The 17,242-nt window shown below is 44.4% G+C and overlaps 2 protein-coding genes across 2 annotated transcripts in view; one reads left to right on the top strand and one right to left on the bottom strand.

Moving 5' to 3' along the window:
- FABP3 (fatty acid binding protein 3) overlaps nucleotides 1-17,242 on the bottom strand; it is a 414,574-nt gene that overhangs the window by 331,248 nt on the left and 66,084 nt on the right. The gene's annotated exons all lie outside the window — the stretch shown is intronic.
- The window catches only part of HIVEP3 (HIVEP zinc finger 3), a 49,798-nt gene that overhangs the window by 17,885 nt on the left and 14,671 nt on the right, over nucleotides 1-17,242 (top strand). The window contains exon 3 of the mRNA XM_063139928.1: nucleotides 9,259-9,434. Within this exon, the coding sequence (XP_062995998.1) occupies nucleotides 9,259-9,434 (176 nt within the window). The remainder of the gene's footprint in view (nucleotides 1-9,258; nucleotides 9,435-17,242) is intronic.

The raw sequence follows: 17,242 nt of genomic DNA on the forward strand, positions 1-17,242 counted from the left end.
AAAAATTTTGGAGCGGTGTACAAGGTAAAAATGAAAATAAAAACAGAATAAAACAGTTAAAACAAAATTTAAAAAGAAGCAAAAAACAACAACACAGAAATCCAAGGCTGCATGTTAAAGAAAGGCTTCTTGGAATAAAGATGTTTTCAGGAGGCGCCGAAAAGAGTGCAAGGTCGGAGCCTGCCTGACCTCCAGAGGCAGGGAGTTCCACAGGAGGGGTGCCGCCACGCTGATGGCTCTTCCCCTGGTGGATTCCATTCGGAGGATGGATCTATGTGGAACCACCAGGAGCAGGCCCTTGGATGACCTCAGTGACCGGGCAGGTTGGTAAGGGAGAAGGCACTCTCTCAGGTATCCTGGTCCCAAGTTGTTTAGGGCTTTGTACACAAGTACAAGAACCTTCAACCTGGCCCGGTAGCGAATAGGCAGCCAGTGCAGTTCCCTCAGCAGAGGAGTTACATGCTGGAAAGGGGCAGCTCCAGACAACAGCTGAGCTGCAGCATTCTGCACTAGCTCCAGCTTCCGGAGCAGCTTCAAGGGCAGCCCCACATAGAGCACGTTGCAGTAATCCAATCTTGAGGTTACCAATGCCTGTACCACCGTGGTCAAGCTATCCCTGTCCAGGAGAGGCTGTAGTTGGCGAACCAACCGAAGATGGTAAAAGGCACTCCGAGCCGTAGCGGCTACTTGAGCCTCCAACGACAGAAATGGGTCTAAGAGTACCCCCAAACTACGAACCTGTTCTTTCAGAGGCAGAGCAACCCCATCCAGAACAGGCAATGAGCCTGTCTCCCAGACTCAGGAACCACTCACCCACAGGGCTTCTGTCTTGCCAGGATTCAGTCTCAGTTTATTGGCCCTCATCCAGCCCATTACTGAGTCTAGGCACTGGTCCAGGACTTGCACAGCCTCACCTGATTCAGTTGTCACAGGGAGATAGAGCTGCGTGTCATCAGCGTATTGATGGCATTTAATCCCCTAATGACCGCTCCCAACGGCTTCATATAGATGTTAAATAACATTGGGGACAGATGGTGCCCTGCGGCACTCCATAGCTCAATTCCCAGGAGGCCGAGGACTGGTCACCCAATGCTACTCTCTGAAAACGACCCCATAGGTAGGACCGGAACCACTGTAAAACAGTGCCTCCGATGCCTATCCCATGGAGTCGATCCAGGAGGATACCATGGTCAATGGTATCAAAAGCCGCTGAGAGATCTATGCATTTATGCAATATTAGATTTCCAGAAATCAACCAGCTTACATTTTATGCAAAATGGCAGCTCGCTAAGGGGGCGGGCAGCTGTTGGTTGCTCGCAGACTGTGTGAGAACCCAGCGCACAGGTCCAGTAAGTGTCTGTGGCTCAGAGAACAGGGTCTGATTGCCCCCTTCCCTGGACTCCTACGATGTCAGAGAAGTCCGCAATGGAGTCAAATGAATTTTGTTTCCTACAAATCTGACCTGCAGATTCCACAGTGGACCAGCTTTTTCCTGAGTCGCACAAATTCCACGGTCTTGCGGACCAGGGTTTTTTGTTTGTTTTTGTTTTACTTTGGGGGGGGGGGATATGTGCAAGTGGAATGAAATGTCAGTGAGTGGATGATGGAATGGGAGATGCCAGGCAATCCGTGAAACATAGCATGGTTTTTTAAAACAAAATTGGTACATCCCTAGCTGCAACTGTCTCTACATCTAACTGGGAGTAAGTTCCATTCAATTCCACAGGGTTTATTTCTGAGTAGGCAGGTATATGATTGCACTGTAAGACAGTAAAATAAAGAATACAGTCATGGTTGGCAAATAAATAGATAAGCACCAGTCACACAATGCAGATGATGCATAATGTGTGCTGATGGTCCCATACATATTTACTCAGGTAGTGCTGCCCTGATCTTTCAAAGATCCCTGCCCCCCACAAAAGAAATCCCAAGTGTCTGTGTGTGTCTAGATATGTGGGTGGAATTTCTTCATGAACCCCTCTACCTTTCCTCCCCTCCTTCTATATCCATTTACCTGACCTGGTGATAACACAGTAATGGGGGAGGCATCATGGAAGTGAGACACCTCCATTCCCTCATCCTAATGCTTTGACTGCTCCTTTTTATCTGGGATGTAATTACCAGGGCACCTAATGTCCATACAATGCAGTTGGGCACCTTGGGAAAATTACACTTCAAAGGCTTCCTAGGACCTGGGATCCTGTCATTCAGTATTCAAGGTGCCGGGGGAGGAGGGGCAGACCAGCTTGGTCTTAGTCCTCAGTGGAGACACCCATGCCAATATACAGACATCCAGAGGGAAGGTCCAGAGCAGCATCCACTGTTGGGGGAAAGACCATGGCCCCACTCCTCAGCAATCACATATATTAACACATGGAGGGAGTTGTGTAGAGATTGCATTCAGACATAATGGTTTGGCATAATGTCTGGTCCTATGTCAGCTGACAAACTATGGTTTGCGAAGGGCCAAGTCAGTGTTGGTGACAGGTGAGCTTCCTTGAGGAGAGCCTTCCATTACTGGGGACACCACTGGAAAGGCCTTCTTTCTAGCAGCTGCCTTCCGAACTTCGGAATGAGGGGGTGGTCAGAGGTGGACATCCATAGATCATGTGAAAACATGGGTAGATACATATGGAAGGAGGTGTCCACGAAGTACTGAGGTCAGAAAGAAGATGATGAGGAGGAGAAATTATTGTGATAATTATGTATAGTTAAGCGTAATTTAAACATTGTATCTTTTACTGTTTTACTTCTTATGTTCACCATGCTGAAATCTGTTCAGATATGGAGCTGTATAGAAATTTTGTCATTCAATCAATCAGTTAATCAATCATAGTATAGTCTTCAGGGATTCATAATGCTCAAAGATAAAGGCAAGTGTTGGAAACCCCCAAACTCATATCCAGAATTGGTTCCATCCTCTGACCTGCCTTGTATCTACATAAGCCCATGGTTTTCAACCACCTTGTCCTGTTCTGTGGTCAAATGGATTATGCACTTAAAAAAATGTTGCTTTGTTTAGTCACACACACACACACACACACACACACACACACACACACACACACCACTTTTCTGATAACTGAATAAATGAACTAGAGAAGGAGCTGCTTCCCCCCACCCCCCAGTAAATCTCAGGTGAATGGCAATGCCTGATTTCCAGAAGATGTTGTCCATTGATAGCACTAATGGAGCTGACACAGGACTCGGGGATAACAAAGGCATGCCTCATAAAGGGTGCCTGTCGGAGAGTAATTAAGGGTAATACAAGAACAAGGCAGCTGTAAATGGAGCTGAATGATTGATTGCCAGTGAGTGAATGCCTGAGCAGTGGAGGAGGCTGTGCATGATGTTCAAAGCTAATGAATTGGGACGTAGGTGGTGACTGGCTCGTTTATTAATTTATTTAAAAATGTCTATAGTGCTTTTTGTAAAATAATTCCGAAGGGCAGAATCCAATGGGGTGCTTATGCCCCCAGCAATTTTCTTATGCCCCCACCAATTCCATTGCGCAAGTGGCCCCCACCCCTTGCGCAACATCGATTTAGCGCTTCCGAAGTAACCCGAAACAAGCAAAAACTCTTGTTTATGGAAGGTGGTAGGTTGGCAGAACTCACATAAGTATCCCATTGGATTCTGCTCATTGTGATGTACAAAGATTTTTTTAAAAAAATGTTTAAAATCTAGAAGGCTTTGTAAAATCATCCAGAGTATCATCAGGACAAAAGAGAAACAGCAGCATAATTTAACTAAACTCCATTCATAAATGGCGCCTGCATACCACTTTTTCAAATTATTTATTATTTATTATTACATTTATATCCCACCCTTTTTCCTCCAAGGAATCCAAGGCAGTGTACATAATCCTCTTCCTCTTCCTCCTCTCCATTTCATCCTCACAACAACCACCCTGTGAGGTAGGTTGGGCTGAGAGTCTGTGACTAGCCCAAAGTCACCCAGTGAGCTTCCGTGGCCGAGTGGGGACTAGATCCCGGATCTCCTGACTCCCAGTCTGACACTCTCACCACTACACCACACTGTTGCTAGTGTTGTTAGGTCTTCAGACCATTGCATCATTGGCGATGAGCTTTTATCTTTCCATTGTTGTAGTATCAGTCTTTTAGCAGGCAAGAGGGCACAAACCCCCCTTTTTTATCCCTTGGGAGTTGCTTTAGCAGTCTGGAGGGTTCATTCTGTGGAGATTGTGGGGGAATTCTGAGGAGAGATTGGTTGAAGAGAGTCAGAGAAGGAGTGTGGTAGATCTAAACGAGGACAAAGAGGCTGAGGAGGCAACTGTGGTTGTGGATGAAAAGAACCGTTGCCAGCCTGAAGTCAGTAGAGGTGCAGATGGCACTACCGATGAAGGAATTCAGCCCTCAGGGTGAAGGGGGTTCAACATCCCTGCACTGAAATATATGGCAGGAAAATATCATTTTTCACTTAATACAAGTGAGCAAGCAAAACTGCAGTAGACAACCTTACCGCTTGGTAAGGGGATAATCTTTGGTGGGCCTATGCTTTATGCAAGTCATGGAGGAAGGAATTGGAGCTTGTGGAAGGGTAAGGTTGCATGCGAAGATGCCTTCATGACCACCAAACTAGGAGTTGTCCATTGGGTTTGAACTTGGGTCTCTGTCCCACCCCCAGCAGGAATATAAATAGAAACATTTGATTATAGAAAGATGGAAAGATTCTATGATAGTTTCTTCCTGGCAAGATATACGACTACTGTTAATTATCTAGCAGGCTGTTTGGGGGCCCTATGTCTCATTTCTTTGCTTTTGTTTGTTATTTTAGACAAGAATCTGCCTGCATGGCTTACCTTTTCCACAATCTTTGTGGCTTTGGATTAATTTCTCTCTCTGCTCCGGGGCACAACCCTAAACATGTTTGTTTGTTTTTCTGACGTAAGTCCCACCAAGTTCAGTGGTACTAGTTACTGAGAAGTACTTGTGGTTGGAATGGCAGCTTAAGACAACTTCCTGGTGCAGGACTTCTCCTTTTTTTAGCTTCCAGGCTCATGGATTAGTCTCTCCGTGTCTCTGAGCACTTACAAGCAACAGGGGAACTGTGTCAACTCCTCTTGCTAATCCCCACTAATGATATAATCCAAACAAGAGACTTCTCAGAGTCGTCTTCGTCGTCGTCTTCTTCTTCTTCTTCTTCTTCTTCTTCTTCTTCTTCTTCTTCTTCTTCTTCTTCTTCTTCTTCTTCTTCTTCTTCTTCTTCTTCTCCTCCTCCTCCTCCTGCTCCTCCTCCTCCTCGGTACTGCACCACATACTTCCAATTTAGCAATAAACCACATGACGAGTAGGGGGGAAGAATTCTAATTCCCTTTATTTGCCTGAGAGCTCAAACTGGGAAAAGGGGAGATCCCAATATACTGGCGCCACGGTTCAGATTTATTTATTTCATTGATATCCTGCCTTATTTCCTCCAAGGAGCTCAACGCAGTGTACATAATCCTCCTCTCCATTTGATGCTCACAACACCCACCCCGTGAGATAGGTTGGGCTGAGCATCTTTGACTGGCCCGGAATCACCCGGTGAGCTTCCCTGGCAAGTGGGGACTAGAACCCAGATCTCCCAACTTTCAGTTGAACACTCTAGCCGCTACACTACACTGGTTCTCTGATCCGCTTATGGCCATATAGTAAGATCTTCAGCATCAATGAATATGTATTTCAGACTGGTATAATGGGGTTGAACCCATGGCAATATGCTGGAGTTGTAAGCAAACATGGCATGGCATAATGGTGGCATCTAATAAACCAGCCTTTTCTTTTCTTTTTAACTGCACTCCTAGTCCCCAAAGGTGACTAGGAATTGAGGCAAGTGAGTGGGCTGCCAGAGGAATGATAGAGTGCTCCAACCCTCCAATACCAGCCCACTTAGTTTCTGTGCTAGCCATGGAGGAGAGCACTTTGCCTCCACCCCATCCAGCATAGAAACCAAGGGGGTTGCTGGAGTAGGCATGGAGAACTCCATACCTTCTCCTCTGATAGCCCACTGCACCTCCATGCTGGATGCAGAGAAGAGTGAGCCCACCTCTTGCATGTCCAACACAGAAACTAAGAGGGCTGGTTGGGTAGACATGAATGTACTGAAGGAACTGAAAGCTGGCCCTTCAGATGCTTTGGCCTACAACTCCCATCATCCTTCACCATTGGTTTTGTTGACTAGCAATGATGGGAGTTGTAGGCCAAAACATCTGGAGGGCCACAGGTTGCCCAGCTGTGGTTTATGCAGTAATCCTCAACCTTTTCTTTCACATTTGGAAAACACTTTTTAACCCCATCCTGCTATCTGGATTGTCACCTGTGCTTGTATGCGAGTCTTCACTGAAATCCTTTTGTTCCCTGCTTCTCCCACTCTCTCCCCATCCTGGTCACTTTCTCTTCTCTCCATCTTTTTTGACTCACCTTCACTTCCCCCTTCTCTCTAAAAATAGGTAGGGTGTCCCTCATGTGGCCCAGTTCAGGTGGCCTGATGATCTAACAGAAATAGGGAAGTCAGGGAACCCTGTGCATGCTTTTTGAACTCCTTGGAGAAAGGATGGGAGACTAATGATGCTTTCATAAATGAGGTAATGAATGATGTGTGTGTATGTGGGGCATACAACATTCAAAACACACACATTCTTGAGCTTTATTCAAATCTATTGGTGATATAGTTGCCGCTACCCATCTACTGATGTCTTCATGCTCATCTCCAGACTGTCTTTGACATTTACTGGCCATTCGTTTCCTTGAGCCTTGTAAATGCTTCGCTTGTAAATTTTAAACTCAGCATCGTGTTCAAGACATCTTTTTCCTCTATGCAGCTTTTGAAGGTTACTTGGCTTTATTAGCCAGTATATTTCATCTAGCAGTTCCAAGGACCTTTTTAAAATATATATCAGTGGGCTTCCCTCCTTTTTTCTTTTCTTTTTCTTTTTTAAAGATTGCTAAGCAATTTCTGAGAGTGTGTCCTTCAAATGTTTCAAATTAGGGACCTTAGTTATCGCCTCACCCCATATGTCCCTTTGTGATCATCAGAAGGACCACTTCTGAGGATGCTACAGGTGAACCACAGGAGTACTTAAGAACATAAGAAGAGCCCTGCTGGATCAGACCAAGGGTCCATCTAGTCCAGCACTCTGTTCACGCAGTGGCCAACCAGCTGTCGACCAGTGACCAACAAAGCAGGACATTGTGCAACAGCACCCTCCCACCCATGTTCCCCAGCAACTGGTGCAGTAGGGCATTTAGTATTGTGACACCCTTCCTCTGGATTGTTTTACCAGTTCCCCCACCACACACACAGTCCTGGGGTTTAGAGGTCTTCTCAAGGCCCATCTCTTCACACAGGCTTTCTCTGAAGCATGGTCCAGCGAGCTACGGTTTGTGGCACACAACAGAGCAGGGATGGGAAACATGTTTCACCCGAGGGCCAAATTCAGTTTCAGAGAAGCATTTAGGGGCTGCATCCCAGTGGTGGACAGGACCGAAAGCAAAAGATAGAAAGATAGACAAATATAGATAGACAAAAGATAGACAGACAGACAAAGGCACAATGGAGTGAGAATAATAATAATAATAATAATAATAATAATAATAATAATAGCAGCAAATTGCAGCTTAAAGCTCTCACTGCCAGTAACTAAGCCTTAGAAGAGGCATTCTTACTTTTTTTGAATGGGAAAAGTAGTGAACAAAGCTGGAAACAAGCAAACATTGGCCCCGTTCAGAAGACACCTTAAACCATGGTTTTAACCACCATGGTTAAGCCAGAAAGCCAGGCCATGTTCAGAAGACACCTTAAACCATGGCTTTAACTACCGTGAATAAAGCAAAAAGCCTTATTCACCATGGTTAAAATCATAGTTTAAGGTGTCTTCTGAACAGGCCCAATCAGTGGTTGGGCAGAAGGGGTGGGGCCCGGGGAAAGGGGGCGTGGACATCTGGGGAACCCCAGAGGGATAGATTAGGATCCCAGGATGGCTGTATCCCCTACCTGCCAAGCCTGAAGTTTCCCAAACCTGCAGTTGAGTACTTAGTTTTATTGCTGATTAAGATTCATTTTTATTGTGTCGTTTTATCCGGTTTTATTGTTTTTGATGTAATGACATTGTATATCCACCATTTCAATACCTCTGTGAAATTTGGGAAATAAATAAATAAATAAATATGTAGGTTAGATGATAGATAGATAGACACTCAACGCTCAGATGGTCACAAATGCAAGCCACTGTTTTGAAAGCTTAGCCAAACATAGTTCAATAAGGTCAAGAGACATTTTTCATTGTGTCCTGGACATAAGGAAAGTGGCAGGAAGCAACTGCCTCTGTTTCTTTTTGCTGGCAACACGCCTGAGCTGCCAATCCCACAGTGCTCTTTCATTATAACTGGCAAAATGTACGACGCCTGCATGAACGATGCCTTAGCCTTTGTACGAGTGGAAAGGAAGCTCAAGTTACCTGGCTTAACCCAACGCTAACAATCGTTGAGTTTATGAGATGTCCTTCTTTCCTTGATATGTCTTCACTTGGCTTTCTGGCCACAGGTTTTAGGTCGCTATCTCTGTAATGTTTAGGGGCGTTACTGAGAAAATAATGTGGTTGTTAGAGTAGGAAGTGTCCATATTGCAGGTTGGCCAAAGAAAACAGGAAATAACGAGTGTTCACGTGTTTGGTAGGAAGACGAAAGTCAATGGATTAGTGGTAGAGATCCGTACGGGACAACAAGGGGCACCATGATCCATTGCTTGCATGGAGTTCCTTATTCATTCTATCAGAGAATCCACCCTACATATTTATTTCCATGCTACTTTTTTATCCCTCTCTTCCACCAAGGAGGTCTGGGTGGCACAGATGGTTCTCCTGCCCATTCACAACATGAGCCGCATGGTTGAGTGGGGGATTTGAACCCAGGCCTCCCTGATTCTGGTCCTAGTGAGACACGGATCGCTACACCACACTCATTCTGTCAAATATGAAAAGAAAGGACATGGGCATGAAGATTACGGTTATAGAGAAAAGCTCCACACATGCAGCTTATGGTGCTCCCCTGCCCCTGTGCACATGAAGCTTCGTTATTCCTCAAAAGTGATCCACTGAGTTTCTAGCCAAGCCATTTTGCCTGTAGCCATGAATACATGAATAATGCAATGGGATTGTATGTTGAGTTTCCCCCCCTCCTTTTTCTTTAAAGGAGACTTGTTACTACTTTAAGGTGGGAATCTTTTATTTCTGTTACCATGACACCCTGTTGCTCATAGGTACAAATCAAACGAAGAGTATGTGTATGTGCGAGGCCGTGGACGAGGGAAGTATGTATGTGAGGAGTGTGGAATTCGCTGCAAGAAACCCAGCATGCTGAAGAAACACATTCGCACGCACACAGACGTCAGGCCATATGTGTGCAAGTACTGTAACTTTGCTTTTAAAACCAAAGGTAAGCACCGGTCAGCTCCATGCATCGTATTCCCAGTGCATTTGCTTGCTAGTTCAAGTTCTCTCGGGGGGGGGGGGGCACTCGTGAAAAGCAGCAAAGGATGTTAAAATCCTTTGAGAGTTTGGGTAGAATTTGCAGAACCTCTAATTGGCTGAAATTGGGTGAGGCATGCAAAAGCAAGACTGCAATGCGCTTGATTCATCAGACGATGTGGCGAGCTTCTGTCAGAGTTTTTGCCTGCAGTGGTACAAACCGCCCTTGTGCTTTAATTGAAAGGCGGTTTTGAACCGTCATTGTGGCTAAAACAAGCACACACACACACCTATACACACACACACACACACACACACACCCCATAGACAACAATTGAACTATTTCAAAGAGCACTTAGTTGTAGGGCAATGCCCCCCTTACTTGGGGGTGGGTGGGTTCAAAGAGGTACCCACAGGCTGTCGAGTGCATCTGAGTTCTAATGTGCTAGTGCTCTCAAAGCCAATATATATATGCTATTTATTTATTTTTACCCTTTACTTCCCTTGCCTGCGAACGTTTCTTGCCTCAGGAGATGTTTCCCCAAATGAACGTGCTTGCAATCCAAAGCCTGCAGGATTGTCAGTTCTTTGGAACGCTGTTTCTTCCCCGCCCCACCACTGCCTTTTAAGCTTCCAGCTCCATGAGTTTTATTACAACCGTATTTTTCACTTACTATTAGGCAAGGGAGGTTCCTAATCCTTTGGGCACAGATAAGGCTTCAAAGCATGACTGGACCATTACCAAAAGGATCACAAACCAGGAGGTTATGAAATCTGGCCAAACCACACATTTTGGGGTGGGAAGAGAATTAAAAGGAAAACTAGCAATTATTTGTGAGTGTCATACCAGCCAGCGTATGCTGCTCCGATGGGTCTCAGTAATCCCGGGACCTCAGTGCAAGCCTCATTGTGCTTAAGACAACAGCCCTCTTCCTTCCACCTTATGGGTGGGAGAATTTCCTCACGAATTGCTCCAGCTGCAATTATCTTGAAGTCAGTTTAGGATTGATTGGCCGTCGGTTCTCTGCATTGCCACCCAATTTTGCCAATGGCAGAATTTGATGTTATGCCACAAGGGAAATTGGATCAAGTTTTCAGCAGGGAGGGCAGGGGAGTTTACAGGAATCCACCACAGATTCTGGCAGGTTTCTATTGTGTTGGTCTTCAGCAGAGCCCTATACCGTCATCCTCAGCCACACCAGCACCTAGAGGCCTGCACCCGAAGTTATCAGAAATGCATACCGATTACAGTTAAAACAGTAACAATTACACCTTGATTGGGGATAGATTTCAGCCTGGAGGGAAGGGAGATGGAAATTTGAGTGTACAGATTTACACGTGGAATTCCTTCTCTGGGATTCTTCCCATTTCTAGTTCCAAAGAAGCCACAGCTCGGTGGTAGAAGGCATGCTTTGGGTGCAGAAGAACCAAGTTTGTGTTAACCCCCAGCGTTTCTAGTTGGAAGGCTTTCAAGTAGCAGAGCTGGGAGAAGTCTTCACATGACATCTTGGAGAGATGCTCTCCGTCAGCATAGACAATGTTAGCCCTGATCAGCCCTCCCTGATGGGTGCCCTCCAGATGGGTTGGCCTGCGATAGCCATGTGGGCTGGGAATGATGGGAGTTGCAGCCCAACACATCTGGAGGACACCTTTGAGGAACCCTGGTCTAGATGGCCCCAAAGGCCTGGCAGTACAAGGTAGCTTCATTAGCATCAGTGTCATCCTGGTTGGATAAGCCTAAAGCATCTGAACCTCGTTTGTTGTGTGTGAAAATGCAAGGCAGGCATATGCCCTGATCTAGAGTTTGTCTGCAGGTGCCTGAGTTCTGATGTGGTCCACCATTTAGCTCAGTGGAGGGTAGGAATGGGTGATCTTGCCCTTGCTCACCTTGGCTTGGTAAAAACAAAGCAATGCCCCTCAAACAACAACAACAAAAACACCCAGGAATAACTCATCTTATTTTCTATGCCAGTTAGATGTTTGGAGTTCCCTCCTTCCATCACTTCCTGACAGTCCTCCTCACACCACAATACTTTTCAGCTCATGGTATGAACATTGGAGATAGATAGATGATTAGATAGATAGATAGATAGATAGATAGATAGATAGATTCTCTCCCTTCTTCCACTGCTTCCACTGGCTTCCACTGCTTACATCAATGCTGCCTGAAAGGTGGGAATGGGGTTCAGGATTGGGGGCTGGCAGTGTGGATGATTTGGGAAGTGCAGAGGGAAGCCAAGAATTCTTCTCTGGCTCAGGTCGCAATCTGAGCCAGAGAAAAATTCAGGGGCTCATAAGAATTTTTCCTCTTCTTTGGGGAAGTAGCATTATGAGTAGGGATGCGCAAGAATTTAGTTTATGATCACAAATCATGTGAACACGCCACATTCGCGAGTCTGAATGCAGATGTGAGCAGGAGAATGTGCACCCCGAAACTGTTTGCAAATTGTTCAACATGTGATTGAAAAATATGCATTACAAAAAAACTAAAAAAACTCAACCCTTCACGTTTTTTTAAATGTGTGCATTTTAAAATATGTGTGTATTTACTCTATGGGGAAAAGTATACACTTTGGGAAAATACACCAATTTTTACTCATTTTCCCATTCATTTTGTGCAGTTCTCCCATTTGCGCAAAACAGGTTGCAAATGAATCTTGTCACTCATTCACCCATCCCTAATTATGAACCCCTGAAGCTCATATCCAAACTGCAAGCTTTGCCAGTTTTTCTAATGGGAGGTCCTACTCTGTGCCTATAGAGGAAGGAGTGGATGGATAGGGGCCATCTGTTGAAAGGAATGGGGAAGTGATCCTTATCAATAATGACCTTTGCGCACCCATCAAAGCATGCATCACTGCTCTAGAACAAGATTCACAGTTTCTATACTCATGCCAGCCGAGCCCACTGGAAGACATGTGCAACCCATTGCTCTGATACAAATAAATCCTGGGAAACTTAACATCCATAGAATAAATTGTCAACCATTAAAGGTATTTTCTCTTGAAGTCCAAGCTAGCACAATTAATAAGTTCTGCTATTGTGTACAGTACAGCAAGAGGGTTTTGAATCAAGCTCAAACCATAGCAATAATCTGAATAGTAACGTGTTGTTTGTAGGGTCTGCTGATGCCACATCAAGTGTCCAGCTGAGTGTTTCATATACAGGGATATCCTAGTCCCAAGTTATTTAGGGCTTTCTATGACTCCAACATAGCCTTGAATCTAGGCAGGTAGTTCCATTGGAATCCTTGGAATGGTTTGCAGAATGGCAGGTTTGCTGTCAGTGGAGATGGCATAGAAATTGGGAGCAGTCATACCAAGTAGAACAGTTCCCTTTCACATTGCTGACAACAACGTGCTTTGCTTTTGTCCTGCGGTCTTGACACAGTGACAGAAGAAAGGGTATTCTCTCTTTCTTTTGGGGACATGTTTACACTACAAATTTAAGCCAGTTTAGAAATAGTTTCAAGTGCCCTGATTGATTGATTGATTTAAAACATTTGTATCCCGCCCTATATCAATAGATCTCAAGGCAGCATACAGATAAAAGCATATAGTATAAAACAGTAAATATACACAGCTAAAACCAAATTAAACCATAAACCAAGTTAAAACAATATATATTAAAACAGTTAAAACAATGTGCCAACTAAGCTTTGCTAAAAAGCCACATTTTCATTTGGCGCCGGAATAAAATCAGCGTTGGCGCCAGTCGGGCCTCCAAGGGGAGAGCATTCCACAGTCGGGGTCCCACAACAGGGAAAGCCCTCTCCCTTGTCCCATCATAGCGAATGTGTTGTGCTGGTGGGATGCAGAGAAGGGCTCCTCCAACAGATCTCAAGCCTCGGGCAGGCATATATAAGGAGAGGCGCTCTCTCAAGTATCAAGGTCCCAAGCCATTTAGGGACCTCGATTTACCCTGAAGAACTCCAGGAATTCCAGTTGTATGGGAGTTCTGAGAAAAAGTGTCATGGGATCCCGGGTCACTATGGAGAGCTATACCCTTGGTTGAGAGCCATTACCACTGAGTTGGTTTTGAATTAGTTTCAGTGCTTGAAACTGGATTCATGCACTGAGCAGGGTGTTGGACTTGAAGATCTCAACTCTGTGATTCTATGATCCAGTGGATTTGCAGATTGGTAGTGGCTAAACTTAGAGGCAAAGCATGTGCCCCCCCCCCCCCCCCGTTTACTCTGATTAGGGGATGGGTGTGTCTGCCTTTACAATCAGGTAGGAAATGGCATTTGCTTAGATTTCCCCATTGGCCACACATGTGCATGGAGTCCCACCTCAGCCTTCTTTCTGTGGGTCAGTTGTCCATAGCAAGGCATACAACTTAAAGTGACAGCAAGAAAGCGAGGATATGATCTCAACCCCATTAGAAAATGGCAGTCAGTCATTGGAAAAATAATGACTGTAAAAGCTGGAGAGCTGCTTCTGGTTCAGATATCATTAGTTAGGGTGACCATATGAAAAGGAGGACAGGGCTCCTCTATCTTTAACAGTTGTATTGAAAAGGGAATTTCTGCAGGTGTCATTTGTATATACGGAGAACCTGGTGAAATTTCCTCTTCATCACAACAGTTAAAGCTGCAGGATCCCTGCCCTCTTTTAAATCTGGTCACTCTAGTATAGCTCCTGCAGCTTTAACTGTTGTGATGAAAAGGGAATTTGACCAGGTTCTCTGTGTATACAAATATCACCTGCAGAAATTCCCTTTTCTATGCAACTGTTGAAGATACAGGAGCCCTGTCCTCCTTTTCAAATGGTCACCCTACATTAGTAGCTGAATTCAGTGCTGTAAACCAACCTTCCCCCAATCTGGTACCCTCCAGATGCTATGGATTACAACTCCCATTGGTGTGAGCCACAGGGTGACCATATGAAAAGGAGGACAGGGCTCCATTATCTTTAACAATTGCATAGAAAAGGGAATTTCTGCAGGTGTCATTTGTATATATGAAATTCCCTCTTCATCACAACAGCTAAAGTGCAGGAGCTATTCTAGAGTGACCAGATTTAAAAGAGGGCAGGGCACCTGTAGCTTTAACTGTTGTGATGAAGAGGAAATTTCACCAGGTTCTCCATATATACAAATGACACCTGCTGGAAATCCCTTTTCAATACAAGTGTTAAAGATACAAGAGCCCTGTCCTCCTTTTCATATGGTCACCCTAGTGAGCCAACATGGCCAATGTTCAGGGTGATGGGAGTTGGAGTCCAAAATATCTAGAGGGCCCCAGGTTGGAGAAGGCTGTTGTATCATTCCAGGCCTAATTACACACTATATGCCAATGACTTGTTCTCTTTTTAAAGGAGAAGCAGCTTCCCAGGTAGGCCACGTGGCGAGAAGACATGGAGAGAAGCCAGGCCCACCACCCATTGCCTCCATTAAATACACAGAAAGAGAGAGAGAGCAAACTGGGGTTCTGTTACATGCATTTGTGTGCGATGTGTAGCCGAGGCGAGGCCCTCCGGTGAATTGGAGCAATTTAAAATATGATTCATTTTTAAAGGATGTTGAAGATTAAATGCAATATCTCTGTGTTTCAAGAGCTGGTTAAAAAAAAGCTTATTCCAAGCCACAGAATGATTTGGGCACAATCCAACCGTAGTTAAGCACTTCTAAGCCTCATGGATTCCAATTAGAGTGTTAAAGTCAATGCTTAGTTCTCCACCGTTGAAATGAATGGGGCTTAAGGGCTTAACTTTGGCTGGATCGTGCTCTTTACATATTGCCAACAAACCTTTCTTTCCCCTTTTACTGTTTCATTTCCCTTTTCTTTTTGTTTGGATAGCATGTTGTGAAAGCGGGTCTTCTTTTTTTAAAAGTAATACATCCACAGTTCTGCCATAGAAATGTTTGATAAAAACTTGAAAAACCAAATTACCATATATTTAGAAAGGTACCTTATAAATTGAATTTTATCTCCTTTCTTTCTTTCCTTACAATGCTCACCTTTTTGTCCTGTGTTTTTCATTCCTAAATGACATACATAAGAGGATAGATGCACACTGCTGAATCGGAAGCTGGAAACCCAAATCTGGCTTCATTTTCTTTAATTGGTTGAGCGCTAGAAGAGGTAGAAAGATGATGTCCAATGAGAGGCTTTCCAGATTATATTTCCTTCACAGCACAGGTCTGCCAGGCTCAATTCAGCATCAGTGAGATTAACTCCCCCACCCCATTCTCACATAACAAGCAAGGGTGGAAGTAACTTTGCAGGAGAGTTAGAATGAAGACAAGGCTGAATGACTAGCCTCATGCTTTGGTGATACAACTAGAGACTTGGAGAAAAAACTTGGGGCGAGGGAGAGAAAGATTTGTGTGTGTGGAGGGAGCATTTCTTCCCCAAATTTCCCCAAAAGCCCTGGAAAAAAAACCCAGAAAAATAATTGTTGTTTTCATTTTTTGTCTGTTCACCCACCCCCAATTTTACAGTTCTCCCCCACTGCCAGCCTTCACACCTATAGGTATGACAGAACATCACTATTCTTCCAAAACTAATTTTAAAAACAGCACCCTGAAATGGGCCTTGTCCCCCTCCCTATCCTTGTCTGCATCCAAAGCTGTGTGACTTACATGCTTGCAAGTTGTATGCATGTAGATACTCGCCAAATAATGAGATCTGGAAGTATTTTTCTTTTTTTTCTTTTAAGCTTCTCAGGGCTGTATGCAATTTTCATTTCAGTTCGCAATGGACTCGAAAGTGCCCTGTTCGGATTCCTGAATGAGAACATGAACACGTTCTCTGAAAATGTTTGCAAATTCTTCAATTCTTGTTCACGTTTGCAAAACAGTGCGCTTGAAAAATGCAAAAAAAAAAAATTGCAAATCTTGCACAATGCACAGCTTTTGCAAAATGCACAACTTTCCCCATTTGAACAGACTGAAAAACTGGTTGCAAATGGGAATAAGAGGGAGTCAAACTGAGCATTGAAGTAAAGTTTGGAAAATTTCAGCAAGCTTGAGCATCCCTGTTTCTCCTATCCCGTAACTCAGTGGCTATGTTTGCAGCTTCAGATGCGCATGAGGGCATAGGAGACTGAGTGGGATCTCATGTTTCCCACCTCAAGTCCATTCATATTCTTGGATTGGGCTCTTTCTAAGATTCAGTTAATGTGAATCAGTGATTAGTTCAAGGGTGGCAACCCACACTCAGTGTGGGTTGTTGTTGAACCATGGGTTGTTGGTTGAACCGTGTATTACCATGTTGTCTGAACCCAGGACATTTTCCCCAGGGTGGCTTGTTTACCATGTATTGTGGTTTGTTAACCACCCTGAACAACTCAACAACAAACCATGGGTTCTCAAGATGGCTTGTTCGGGAAAGAGTACACTGTTGTTGTGCTGTAAAGAATCCTACATCAAACCAATGAGAGAGAACACAATGCAGTTGCGTTACAAAGGCCTAAACATACCAACGCTAACCGATGCCAAATAAACCAAACACATTTTGACGTACAGTACAACAGTGTATTCTTTCTTATTGTTTTTATGTGCATACATAGAAAAATAGTTTTATTATCAGATTTTGTTTTAGTTATATTTATTATCACCAGTAAGCCCAACCCGGTTGTTTTGTTGTCACATTTCTAAGGTTTGGGAGAGATTTCCTGTTTTGATTTGGGGTTTTTTCTCTCGTCGTGTTTAACAAGAAAAAGAGCCCGTGATGAGACGCTTGCATCCATTTGGGTTTTGTTCACCCTCAGCATTCCTCTTCTGCCTTTTCAACTCTGCCATGGTGGCGTTGATCAGGTTCCTGTCTCTGAA

This window comes from Elgaria multicarinata, chromosome 13 (assembly GCF_023053635.1).
Source record: "Elgaria multicarinata webbii isolate HBS135686 ecotype San Diego chromosome 13, rElgMul1.1.pri, whole genome shotgun sequence".
NCBI lineage: Eukaryota > Metazoa > Chordata > Lepidosauria > Squamata > Anguidae > Elgaria > Elgaria multicarinata.